Raw genomic sequence first — 13,370 nt, 5'->3', positions numbered from 1 at the left:
AACCCTCCTCAACGGAATAGGTGCAGACTTCCCTAGATCTCCCCACACCCCATGGAGAAACATGTCATGGAGAAAATCAACAGTGAGACACCAGACTGCTCCCCCTCCAACCACACGCTGCCTTCTTTTCTGGGTGCTGAGGGCACAGCAGCCCCTCCATCAGTAACCAACCAGCTGATGAGAAATCACCGAGAATGGTACCCCCCGGGATACCAGCGGCTCCTTTGCAGCCCTCCCCGCCCCACAGGATGCTCTCATACCCTCTCGCCTGGGTCTCCAACTGGGCCTGGGTTGCCTTGGATACCAGGGGGACCAGGAAATCCCTAAAGAACACAAGAAGAGGGGGTCAGGTGTGGGCGGTCAGATGGAAGAGGGGTATGTGGCTGGGGGTGGTCTCAGCAGAAGAAATCTGGGGATCTGGGAAGCTCTGATTTGAAGGATGCTCCAAGTTCTAAGGAGGAGGCCTGGGCCAATGCTGGGAAGGCACAGGTGAGCAGGTAGGAAGCATTTCTGCAAAAAGAATGGAGGTTGGGGGGGGGGGGTCACAGCTAGAACTCACCGCAGGGCCTTCTGGACCAGGGGGCCCCTCCACTAGCATGCCCTGCGGAGCCAAAGGTTAAAAGTCAAAGGCTATAGGGCTAGCACCCCACCTCCTTCCCTTCTTCCCACTGCCCTCTGCTCAGTGACCAGAGTGACTTACAGGTTCCAGCACCGCAGGCTCCCCCTTCTCTCCCTTCAGCCCCCGGGGGCCACGGGCAGCCTGAGGGAGACACACATGTAACCCCCAGTGGGGCCCGTGAGCAGCCCCGACTGGGACTGCCCCCACCAGGACTGCCCTCAACCTGGTGCAGTCACAGGTCCTCTGGAGACCTCCCTGACCTAACCCCCCAAACTCCCTGGTCCTCCTCCAAGACTCCCTCTTCACAGACCTCCCAGGTCTGCCAAGGGAGATCTCGGGGTTCCCCACCCCTCAATTCCCTGCCCCACCTCAGCAAACACACCCTCCCCATCTCCCTGAGAACCTCTCTCAGGAAGGTCTCCAGACAGTTCCTGGGACACCAGACCCCCAATCTTCCCAGACACTCTCCTGGAGGACTGCACCTTATCCCCCACACTTCCTTAGGACCTTAAGAAACCATCAACTTCCTCACCTTTAACTCAACTCACCAAGTAAGATTCTAAGATTTTGATAGATTTTTACTTGGGTTTGGGGAAGGTCATGCATCCATATGAGAATCTGACATAATCTACAGTGTCTTTCTCCAGAAAAGAAAAAGGGTATTCCCTTATGCACATAATTTTACTTAGAATTTCAAGGGGTTCACAAGTTTAAAACTCCCCAGAGATTAGACATTCATACTCTAAGTATATTTGGAGAGCAGTCCCCACTGATACTTCCAACTTGGAGCTTATAACTGGATTTTGAAAAAATACAACTTGGGCTCAGTTACTCAAGCCCCGGCACAGAGCCCCTCAGCTCCTTCCAGCGCTGCTCCCAGCATGGAAGCTAGACCCTTCCTCTAACCCTCATTTAAACTTCGAGCCTACCAGTAGCCTCTCTTCCACACTTCCAGTCAAATGCCCACCCCTAGCTCTGGGGCCACAACCAAGATAAGGACAGGGAGAATGGGGGATATTTATTTACCACGTCCCCCGACTCTCTCCACAAAGATCTTCAAAATATCCCCTCTACCTCCATCCTGACCAAACAATAATGATCATTTTCCAAACTCTCCCATATCCCAGGTCAATCCTAAGTTTCCGGCATAAGCGAAAGGCAGCAGAGGGTCAAGGGTGGCAATATTAGAGCACAGAGGGTGGAATGAGGCAGCAGGGTTGGGGAGAGAGCTCTGACGGCAAGGCAGGCAGAAGATGAAGTGAGCACGGGAAATACCCACTGACAGGGAATGGCTGAAGACACAGGACACAATTAAGGGAGACAGAACAAAGGGACAAACTCTTGGAAGCAAGAATGATACCAGGGCCAAAAAAAATCAAACATGGCCAAGATGGTTAGAAAATGAACCAGATAAACAGAAAGTGGTGGGAAAGACAGGAAGCAGCCAAGGAAAGAGGATCCAGGAAGTGGACCTTCAATAACAATATGGCTGCCACAACCAAGAAAGAAAAGAAATTCACAAAACAAGACAGAAAGTGAGAAAGTGACTCTGGGAAATGGATTACGACAAAGAAAGACAATTCTTCCAGAAAACACACATCTTTCAGAAAACAGATACACAGCAAGTGGCCATGATAAATATTTAGACCCACAATGGAAACTTTGTGATTTGGATGACTGGAGACACATATGAAGTGGCTTATTATCAGAGGATAAAACAGCATGAAAAACTAGAGCAGAAACACACAGAATTAGTCCCCTCCAGTCCAATCTGCCACAGTCACCTGAATGGATGTCATGACTGGGACCAGAGGGGACAGACAGGAAGTGGCCTGTAGGTTAGAAAATGTGACCGAGAAAGACAGATTGTTTGGCAGCAACATGGATAAAAAATGGTTTTGATCAAGAAGAAATGATGGAGACAGACTGAAAATGGACATATGACAGGGGCTTATGACCGAAAGCCTATGAAATCCAGCTTGATGGAGATAGGAAGGGACCGAGAAAGACAGCAAGTGGCCAGAGGATTGAAAAAACACCAAATGCTTCAGACAGAAGGAACCATAAGGAGTCACAGAGTAAGACATTTGACAAGGGAAGGCAGGAAGTAATCTTTTCAAGCAACAGATACAATCCACGTGAACAAAAAATGGCAAATCACCACCGGTGGGAAGTAGCTCTCAGACGACAGACAACAACCAAAGACAACAGGAAGTGATTCCCGCTGGAGGTCAAGAGTGGAAGAGGAGCTTCCTGGACTTACGGCTCCCGAGTGGGCTGTCTCCGCAGACAGGGCAGGGCCAAGCTCCGTCTCCTCGCGGTAATCGTCCCCATAGGCATAGGTGTAATCGTAGGGCCCTGCTGGGGGCTCTGCGCCACCCTCCCCATACTCCTCTGTCAGGAACCTGTCGGCTGTGGGGGGGACCTGCAGATCTGTCTGCTCCTTCCCGGGGGTGGGGAGGGAGAGGGGTAGATGAGGGCATTAGGGCTAAGAGGAGGTCTCCCCTGCACCCCAGGGTGTGATAACTTCCAGCCCAAAGGGTACTGAGGGTGATGGGGGCCAATTTTCCTCCCAAGAAGAGCAAGGGGAGCCATTGAAGAGAAGGGGGACGGCCACCAAAGGCCCCCAGCGAGGAGAGAGGTCCAGAAAGTGGGCGTGGCTGGAAGAAGGGAGGGGTAATGAGAAGGGTGGCCAGAGGGCTGGACACAGAGTGGACAGTCCATGGACATAATGATGGAAGAAGGGGTCCAAGGAACAACCAAAGAAATTGGTGGAAAGACAGACAGTGACAGGGTTGGACAGAAAATGGCTCCTGGGAACGGAAATGTGAGAGAAGTGCAACCGTTGACAACGTGGAAGGGGACGACCCCAGAGCCAAAGAATAAAGGCAGGGACACGGACACTGCGGAAGAACGGCTGTCCCAAGAGATAGCAGACCCAGAGATCCGGAGCAGCCAGGAGATAGCATCGCGGACCAGAGGCAAAGAGCCTCCGGCCAGAAGAGGGGCTGGTTCATCAAGACGCCCTAGGGCAAGGGGGGCAGGCCACAGACGCCCACCAGCCCTAACTGGGGAAAGGGTGGGGATGGAGTTACCTCCGCAGGGGGCGGCAAAGGGCTTGACTCCAGGATTCCTTCCTCTTCACCTGGGGTGGGCTCCTACCCCCAAGGGGAAGGGAGGGGAGAGGAGCAGAGGGCGGGAAGGAGGAGAGAGGTTAGCAAAGGAGGCCAAGCAGCAGCCCGTCCTGGCCCGTCCGAGGGCAGCATCTGTCTGTGCTGGGGGTGGGGGCAGTCTCAGATCTTGCAGCCCCTTTGGAGGGGGTACAGTTCAGGGATAGTGAATCTCTGAGGTCAGAGAGGTTCGGGGGCAGAGATCTGGATGCCCCGGCTCTACCTGCCGGTAACCGCTGCCTCTGGTCCTGGGGGGGCCCTGGGCAGTGGGGGGAGCTGCCTGCTGAGCCGGGTGCCGGGAGAGGGGAGGCTGGCCCCGGGCTGGGCTGGAACCTTCACTTCGAGAGGGCCTCTGGTCTGGTGAGGGGGACGCCTGCCGGGCCGCTGACCTCTTGGCAGGAGGGGCAGGCTTTCGGGGAGGGGTCCGACGCCCCCTGGGGGGAGGGGGAGCCCTGTGGTTGGGGCTTGGAGGTCGCTGCAGTGGAGAGACATGGGAGGGGCAGTGAGCACACGCCCTTAATCTAGATACAACGTGGCTCTCCCCAAAGTGGGAAGGGGAGGACAGTGTCTTAGACGTTTGCAAGGGGTTGGTGGGGAGAACAGGGGAAGGGAAGGGGTCCCTCAAGTTTACCTGATAATCAGGGGTGGTGCCCGTAGTCATCACATCATAATAGGGGGGCTCGTAGTCATAGTAGAGAGACTCAGTGGACTGGGGTTGGGGGAGGGGCGGTGGGAACAGGTGGGAAGGGGGTGGGGGAGGGGGAGGGGGAAGAGGAGGTGGATGGGAGTTGGGGATGATGGAGGGATAGGAGTTAGGAGAGAGATGGGGTGGGAAGGGGGGTGGGGAAGGGGGGTGAGTCCCGAACATGGGACAGAAGCAGACATGATTAAGAGATTGAGCCTCCAACCTTCAGACCACTGACCCCAGATCACACTTGTCACTCTAGCTGTCAGGACTCCACCCCACTCAGGGCCTCCCCGCCCTTCCCCCCACCCCCACCAACAGCCCCCGCTCCTGCCCCTCCCAGGGCAAGCAGGGGCCAGAGACGGCCCTGCACGCTCACCCGCACAGGCCTGTACCTCCTACTCCTTCCCCACATCTCTTCCTGGGTCTCCCCAGTTCAACTTCTCCTGTCTTTGTCTCTCCCTCCTCAGCTCTCCCAACCTCTGCCCACACCCCCCAGTTCTCACCCCCACCCTCCATGGCCTCCCAATCTCTTAATTCAAGGAAGAGATGGAAAACCCAAGGACAGTTCCAGGAAGACTAGCAGAGGAGACACAAGCCAGGGACACAGTTCCCAGCCATGAATTCTTCATAATGACTTTTTATTTTTACATGAAAATAAAAAGGTTGATGAATGAGGACTGGGAGAAGGGCGGGGTGATGGGAATAGAGGGGATGGTTGGGGAGGGGGTACTGGGAGGGAGAACAGGAGCCCAACATTGGACGGGCCATTGGGGGAATTCCCCTGGGGCACTGCGGTGGCGGCTTCCCTCCCCGGGGCGTGCTGCAGTTTGGGGTATGCCCAGCTCCCTCACCTGTGCCTGGGGTTCCTGGTTTTGTGGCCTGTGAAGTCTTGGTGGTTGCTGCTTCGGAGATCTCTGCGTTCTGTGAGATGGCTGTCTCTGGGGTCTCTCCTTCCAACCCCCCTCACACTCCAGCTCCTTCTGGTCACAGGATTCGTAGGCAGCTTGCACTCCCGGGATGATGGAGAGCTCCTGAATATCACCCTGCAAAAAGGAAGGGACAGGAATGCAGGCAGGCGGAGAGGGCTTCAGAGAGATGCAGCATAGAGTCTGGGACATGGGTCAGAGGTTAGACTACATGATGGAGACGGCCAGCACCAGCCCGCCCACACACACAGTTTCTTTGCAGGTTTCAAAGGACCTTCTCTTTCATAACCCCATTGAACCTTCCCAACAACTAGACAGCTGGACAAGGATGAGAGTCAGCAGGACAAGGGTCTTCATGCTCATTTTCCAAGCACAGTGCATTCATGAAAGTTCCAAGAGACGGTGACTGGCCCAAGGTCATGCCAAGTGGTAGAATCAGGACTAGAATTCAAGCCTTCCACCCCAAGTTCAGCTCTTGGCCTACACCCTGCCCATGTGATTGTGCATGAGCCTGTTTACAGGGGCTTCTGGAGACCTAAGGTTGGAGACCCAACCTTAGTTGCTTTGACCTTCCAATGCAGTGTTGATAAGAATTCTCTGGACCTCTGGAAACGGGACGAAGGCAATTCTGATTTCCAATGGCATATACTTGTGCCCACATGTGGTACTGAGCAAACCCCTGTATGGGGTGGGTTATAGCTTGGGAATACTGTCTCAACTCCAGAGCAGAACTTGGGATGATAGAGATCTGATGATATTCTTCGGCATTCCCCTTGGCTCTAAGCCAGCAGGTATTCAGAAAACATTGGCTGGCTGGGTGGGTGCATGGACGGATGGATGGGTAGATGGATAGATGGCTGGGTGGGTGAATGGGGGCTCAGACGCTTGACTGAAGGAGAGGGTGGATGGATGATGAGTGAGTGAGTGTATGTGTGGGTAGACTGATACAGAGGAAAATGAGAGGCACAGAGTAGACAGAAATGGAAGTAGATGGAAGAAATGGAGAAATGGCTGGATGGAGAGTCGGGGGGTGAAGAGATGGGTGGGTAAACGGGATGCACGTACCCTTCCATGCACACGCAGACAGGGTGGAGGAGCAGCTGGATGGATGGGCAGACAGATGGATGACTTAGGGTGGATGGATGGATGGATGGAAGGACAGATGAACAGATGGGTGGTCTCAAGGAAGGAGTGGCTAAGCAGGGGAAGAATAGGCAGGTGGGAGAACACAAGCCCAAATGCTTGAGTAGGTGGCTGAGTGTGTAAATGAACAGGGGTGGATGGATGGGTGGATGGGTCAGTTGAGGGGGTGGATGGATGGGTGGATGGGTCAGTTGAGGGGGTGGATGGATGGGTGGATGGGTCAGTTGAGGGGGTGGATGGATGGGTGGATGGGTCAGTTGAGGGGGTGGATGGATGGGTGGATGGGTCAGTTGAGGGGGTGGATGGATGGGTGGATGGGTCAGTTGAGGGGGTGGATGGATGGGTGGATGGGTCAGTTGAGGGGGTGGATGGATGGATGGATGGGTCAGTTGAGGGGGTGGATGGATGGGTGGATGGGTCAGTTGAGGGGGTGGATGGATGGGTGGATGGGTCAGTTGAGGGGGTGGATGGATGGGTGGATGGGTCAGTTGAGGGGGTGGATGGATGGGTGGATGGGTCAGTTGAGGGGGTGGATGGATGGGTGGATGGGTCAGTTGAGGGGGTGGATGGATGGGTGGATGGGTCAGTTGAGGGGGTGGATGGATGGGTGGATGGGTCAGTTGAGGGGGTGGATGGATGGGTGGATGGGTCAGTTGAGGGGGTGGATGGATGGGTGGATGGGTCAGTTGAGGCGGTGGATGGATGGGTGGATGGGTCAGTTGAGGGGGTGGATGGATGGGTGGATGGGTCAGTTGAGGGGGTGGATGGATGGGTGGATGGGTCAGTTGAGGGGGTGGATGGATGGGTGGATGGGTCAGTTGAGGGGGTGGATGGATGGGTGGATGGGTCAGTTGAGGGGGTGGATGGATGGGTGGATGGGTCAGTTGAGGGGGTGGATGGATGGGTGGATGGGTCAGTTGAGGGGGTGGATGGATGGGTGGATGGGTCAGTTGAGGCGGTGGATGGATGGGTGGATGGGTCAGTTGAGGCGGTGGATGGATGGGTGGATGGGTCAGTTGAGGCGGTGGATGGATGGGTGGATGGGTCAGTTGAGGCGGTGGATGGATGGGTGGATGGGTCAGTTGAGGGGGTGGATGGATGGGTGGATGGGTCAGTTGAGGCGGTGGATGGATGGGTGGATGGGTCAGTTGAGGCGGTGGATGGATGGGTGGATGGGTCAGTTGAGGCGGTGGATGGATGGGTGGATGGGTCAGTTGAGGCGGTGGATGGATGGGTGGATGGGTCAGTTGAGGGGGTGGATGGATGGGTGGATGGGTCAGTTGAGGCGGTGGATGGATGGGTGGATGGGTCAGTTGAGGGGGTGGATGGATGGGTGGATGGGTCAGTTGAGGCGGTGGATGGATGGGTGGATGGGTCAGTTGAGGGGGTGGATGGATGGGTGGATGGGTCAGTTGAGGGGGTGGATGGATGGGTGGATGGGTCAGTTGAGGGGGTGGATGGATGGGTGGATGGGTCAGTTGAGGGGGTGGATGGATGGGTGGATGGGTCAGTTGAGGGGGTGGATGGATGGGTGGATGGGTCAGTTGAGGGGGTGGATGGATGGGTGGATGGGTCAGTTGAGGGGGTGGATGGATGGGTGGATGGGTCAGTTGAGGGGGTGGATGGATGGGTGGATGGGTCAGTTGAGGGGGTGGATGGATGGGTGGATGGGTCAGTTGAGGGGGTGGATGGATGGGTGGATGGGTCAGTTGAGGGGGTGGATGGATGGGTGGACTAATGAAAACTGCCTGACGGAATAAATGACTATGGACAATCCTGCCATATAAACGGGCATTTAATTCTTCTACAAAAAAAAAAAAATGTAGTCCTGAAGATGGAAGTAGAAATAGACATTTATGAAAGGAAAAGTGAAGGGTCAAGACACAGGAAGATGGAGTGCTGAGATCAGGAGGGGAGTCAACAGATGCAGGACCAGCACCCTGTCTCTCGTGGCTGCGGTTACCTCAAAGACTTCCTCATCCAGGATCCGAGCACCGAAGATGATCACGCCCCGGGTGTCCAGAACTGGACGGGCACTCCGGGGGAGGGGCCGAGTGACTCGCTTCTTACAGTCAATTACCAGGGTGACAGACTGGCCCTTCACAGCCACAGCCACACGGTGCCACCTGGTCATGGGAGCAGGAGAGGGTCAGTGACCGACTGCAGGGAGGAAAGTCACGAGGGCTGGGCAGCCGTTGACGAACAGGCTGACAAGCCAATGGTAACACAGTAGCAGTCACAGTAGCTACCATTCACTGAGTGCTCACAATACCCCAGGCACCACGCAATCACTTTCCCATCTGATTCTCATAATTCTAGTATCCCTACTTTTCAGACATAGAAACCAAGTCTCAAAAGAGTCAAGCAGATAGGTATGGCTGAGTCCCTTTGCTGTCCACCTGAAACTATCACAACATTGTTAATTGGCTATACTCCAATATAAAATCAAAAGTTTTTTTCTATTAATAAAAATAAATAAAAGGAAAAAAAAACACTCAAGTAACTTGCCCAAGGTACAAGATAGTCCTATGCACAAGGATTTAATCTCTGAAGCCCAAACTCTGGGCTAGAAGAGACTTGACTAAAGTTTGGGCAGTGGGTAAGCAAGTGGTAGCCCAAAGGGATTTTCTAGATTAGGGGGGGAAATTGAAGGCAGGATGAGAAGGGGGTGACAGAGGATGAGATGGTTGGATGGCATCACCGACTCAATGGACATGAGTTTGAGCAAGCTCCAGGAGATGGTGAAGGACAGAGAAGCCTAGCGTGCTGCAGTCAAGGGGTCACAAAGAGTCAGACATGACTTAGCAACTGAACAACAACAACAAGGATTAGGGGGTGGGCGTTCTGGGGGCAGGAACCAGAGGGGAGCTCCTAAGAGACAGGCCGGACAGGCCAGAGGAGCACACTGACTTACTTGCCATCCGCCAGGCTGAGGCCTCTGAAGACAGGCTGAGCCGGCGGTTGCGGCCGCCCAGTCTGGTCCTCGTACAGGAAGCGGACGGGTCGGCCGAGCTCCAGGCCCAGCTGCCGGACGCCCTGGGCACTGTAGAGGGTCAGGAGGGGGGCCTGGAGGCCCGGGCGGGTCCGGACCACAGTCAGCAGAGAGAAATCTTTGGGAAAGCCTCCTGGGACACAGACACACAGGGGGAGGGAGAGGCAAGGTGAGCCATCAACCCCTTCCCCCCTGACCCCACCCTCCATGGCCTTGCCCGCGGCTCTCCCTGCTCTGGCAGGTCACCCATACCTGGAAAGAGCTGACGGGTGGGTGCGCTGAGCTGGGCAGGTCGGGACACTCGGTAGGCCACATCAGCTGGACAGATGCCTCTCGCCCTCCGGACACCATCAGGGAGGGCAGGGAACCTCAGGGCCCGAAGCACGTCCACGGGGGCTGCACCTGGGAGAGTTTGTGAGGGTCAGGGGACAGCACGCACTCCCAGGGGGGCATGCGCAGGGGACTTTGGGAATCTAGAGATCAGGTTCCTGGGGCTCAAACTCCCTGCAGGAAATAAGTCACCTCGCCCTTCCACGCTTCTGAACAGAGCATGCACGGATGGGAAAAAAGTCACCTGGAAAAAGGCATCGTTGGGCCTGTACTCAGCTCCATGCCCACCACCACCCCTCCTCCCAGCCTCGGCCTCTGTCACGCCCTCCCTGTCTCCATCTCTCAGCCTATGAATCTCTATTCTCTTTCTTTTTTTTTTTTAAAGAAAGCCCGAGTAACTATTTTAATCAGTTTATTATTTACTTTCTGGCTGTGCTGCTTGGCATGCAGGACCCTATTTGCCCAGCGGGGATCAAACCCATGCCCCTTAACCACGGATCACCAGGGAAATCTCTCTATTCATCTCTGTCTTCCAACTCTCCACCTGCCTCCCCTTCACGTGCTGTCTCTCTGACTCTGTCGGTCTCTCTCTCCCTGGCTCTTCCATCTTCCTCCGCTTCCCTCGCCCTCTACCCGTCTTTTCCTTTCTCCAGCTCTTCCTTCCTCTCGGTCTCTGGGTCTCTGGCCTCTGTCCAGTGTCTCCAGCATAAACAACATCTGGGCAAGCCATCCTCCTGGGCACAGGAGGGGATGGGGGCCACCAGGGAGAGAGTAGACAGGCAGCTCTATGGAGAGGGGGCATCAAGCTGCTGAAGGCCCCGTGTTTGGGGGAGGCGGGGGCCACTCTGACCATGCAGAGAAAGGAGATACAAGAAGGAGCCAGCCCCAGAGCCAGTGCCCCTGGCTGGGGAGATGGGCTGGGGGGCGGGGGCACGCGGGGAGCCTGAAGCTGCCACGCAGAGCCGGAGCAGATCCAGGGCCCGGAGCCAGACATCTGCAGATCCCATCAGAGTCCTCTGCCCAAAACCCGGGCAAGCTCCCCGCACCTGGAACTTCGGCCCTGCCCCACCACCCCCGCCACCCGTGGCCCAAAGATTCTAGAGCCAGGCCACCAGCCCTGTCTGCCTAGAACTTGGCTTCCGAGGGCTCAAACTCCCCAGGAGACAGAGGTTGCCTCTTTCTCCCTCACTCCCCCAAACACACGCTGCTCACACCATCAGTTCCAGATTGGAAGAAAACCAAAGAAAGTTCCAGCAAAACTTTCAGAGAAGTGTCGGGCAGGGCAGGGGCCAGAGAGATCAGGAGCGCAGAGCTGGGTGGGGTGGGTGAGGTGAGGCGGGCAGGCAGAGAAAAGGCCCTTTGAGTCCAGAAGCCGGGAAACCACGGCCTTGCCCCCTCCCACCTCCCTGCCCTAGCCCGGCCCCCGCGTGTGGCAGCTCCGCAAACATCAACACACAAGGGCCGCTTTGAGAGACGAAGGGTAAGTAAGACATTGACACAGAGACTCACAGAGACCCCAGGCCAAGGAGACCTCAGGGGCCCCCACCCTCTACCAAACCCCAGGAGAGTCCAGCTCAACCCTATAGACGGCCTAGCCACAGGTCTACCCACCCGGCTTTCTACTTCAAGTCACATAGGGGGACCCTGGCTCTGGCCTCAGTCTGCCCCAGTCTCCCCACTGGTGACCCCATTACCCCCACCACTCTGCCTGGTTCTGATGAATTCCACACTAACCCACTTCCCTCCAGAGTCCCACCTCTACCCACTCAGCCCCCAAATAAGAGACAGTCATCTCAGCCACCTCCCTGCCTCCACGTTAAAGGATCCCTTTTCTCCCTAAAAAAGACTCCTAGCGTCTACAGACATCCCGTACTTCAATTTTCTGTCCCTCAGCTCCTCCCTGTCTTGAAAGTTCTTCCTTCCATAATCTAATCTAAATCCTTGGTGCTGCTCTTCTGACCAGAAGAAATAAATAGTCAAGTTATATACAGATCAGTCTCCAAGGTTTGGGGTGGGGTGGGGGGGCTTATTCCAGCCTGCCTGCTACCCAGGTACTCTCAGCCTCCTCCTCATCCACATCAAACCCCCTTTCCCCAGAGCCAGTACTTCTGGATCCTGGGGAAAAGAAGGTAAAGGTTGGGATTGTGGAGGCCAGGGTCCCAGGGGAGCCCGGCTGGGCAGAGGGGGAGGGGCGGGGCAGGAATGCAGAGAGTTGGCTCCCGCCTCAGACACCTGATCCTGGCCTGTCCAGAGGCCGTCCTGTTGGCAGTCAGCCCCACGGCTCCCCAGAGCCAGCCGCGTGGCAAGATCGAGGGCACGGAGGGGGAAGGGGATCCTGTCGGGGGAGCCAGTGAGACAAACAGTCCAGGCATCCCTTCTTTCTCTACCTACCTACCGGGCTCTGTTCTGACCCAAGGATGCTTGCCCTCTCACCCCAAAGATATGGACAGAAAGAAGACAGACATGCACCTCCATCCATCAACACTCGCATCTGCCCCTGACTCCAGCACCTGGCTGGACCACACTGGCCCTGCTGGAGTACCCCAGCATCCATCCCCACTCACGCGACCTTCCACCATTCAGCCTTATCTGCCCTCCCCTGGTCACTTCAGAGAAGAAAACAAATCTCCATTCTGGCTCCAAGGAACCCAGGTGTCCTGCCCTCCTGCCTGGACCCTTGACCAACCCAAATCCCATTCTCAGACCCAGAAGCCTCCCCCCCGTCCCTAGGTATCCGCTGTCCCCTGTACCGAGGACATGCGGACCTCCAGCCTGATTCCGATGACCCAGGCGTTGGGACTCCGCTTACCTGCCCAGGCGGGGGCGGTGCTCAGCCCCAGCAACAGCGGCACCAGCAGCAGGAGGTGATGGCAGCGGCTGCACCGCTCCATGGCTGGCGCCCGGAACGCCCGGTCCCGGGGACCAGGGAACGCCGGCGGCGCTGGGCACCCCGAGGCTGCGAGAGAGAGCGAGGACGCCGGGCTCCTGGGGAAGTCGGAGGCTGCCGGGTGGCGACGGCTCTCAGGGACCCAGCTCCATGCAGTGGGGCGCCGTCGGGGCTCCGGCGCTGTTCCCTCCTCGGTGGCCGCCGCTCCTGTGTGTCCCCGGCCACCCCAGCAGCCCAGAGCCCCCAGCTCGCTCCCGCCCCCGGCCCAGCCCCCGCCTCCAACCGCCCGCCCACAGCCACCGAGGGAAACCCCACCCCCGATCTCCACCTGGTTGGGGGGGGCGCGAACGGGAACCCTCCCTCGCGGCCCTCGGGCTGCTCTCCTCTGCTTCTCGCAGGGACTCAGTGGCCTGTACCTTAGGATGCTCTTTTCGGGGAACCCCAATATCTCTTCCCCAGTCTATTTTGGGGGGACCCAGAGGTCCAGTCACAAGACCCCTCCCCTGCTGCTCCCCCTTGGAGACCCAGAGCCCCCTTTCATCAAAGTCCAGGGCGGAATGTAGTGGGAGGGGACAGGCGGGCCCGGGGGTCGCTACCTCCCCTCACCCCATCGGA

General features: G+C 56.7%; 1 protein-coding gene across 1 annotated transcript in view; it reads right to left on the bottom strand.

The window, feature by feature from the left end:
- COL11A2 (collagen type XI alpha 2 chain) overlaps positions 1-12,759 on the bottom strand; it is a 30,571-nt gene extending 17,812 nt beyond the window's left edge. Inside the window, exons 1-11 of the mRNA XM_052648115.1 lie at positions 12,678-12,759; positions 9,791-9,940; positions 9,461-9,671; positions 8,510-8,672; positions 5,329-5,520; positions 4,421-4,498; positions 3,715-3,777; positions 2,883-3,062; positions 701-760; positions 560-601; positions 261-323 (exon numbers count right to left, since the gene is read on the bottom strand). Coding sequence (XP_052504075.1) covers positions 261-323; positions 560-601; positions 701-760; positions 2,883-3,062; positions 3,715-3,777; positions 4,421-4,498; positions 5,329-5,520; positions 8,510-8,672; positions 9,461-9,671; positions 9,791-9,940; positions 12,678-12,759 — 1,284 coding nt within the window. The remainder of the gene's footprint in view (positions 1-260; positions 324-559; positions 602-700; positions 761-2,882; positions 3,063-3,714; positions 3,778-4,420; positions 4,499-5,328; positions 5,521-8,509; positions 8,673-9,460; positions 9,672-9,790; positions 9,941-12,677) is intronic.
- Between the last annotated feature and the right edge of the window lie 611 nt (positions 12,760-13,370).

Source organism: Budorcas taxicolor, chromosome 11 (assembly GCF_023091745.1).
Source record: "Budorcas taxicolor isolate Tak-1 chromosome 11, Takin1.1, whole genome shotgun sequence".
NCBI lineage: Eukaryota > Metazoa > Chordata > Mammalia > Artiodactyla > Bovidae > Budorcas > Budorcas taxicolor.
The sequence above is the reverse complement of the archived record's forward strand: the minus strand, read 5'-3'. Positions and strand labels throughout refer to the sequence as shown.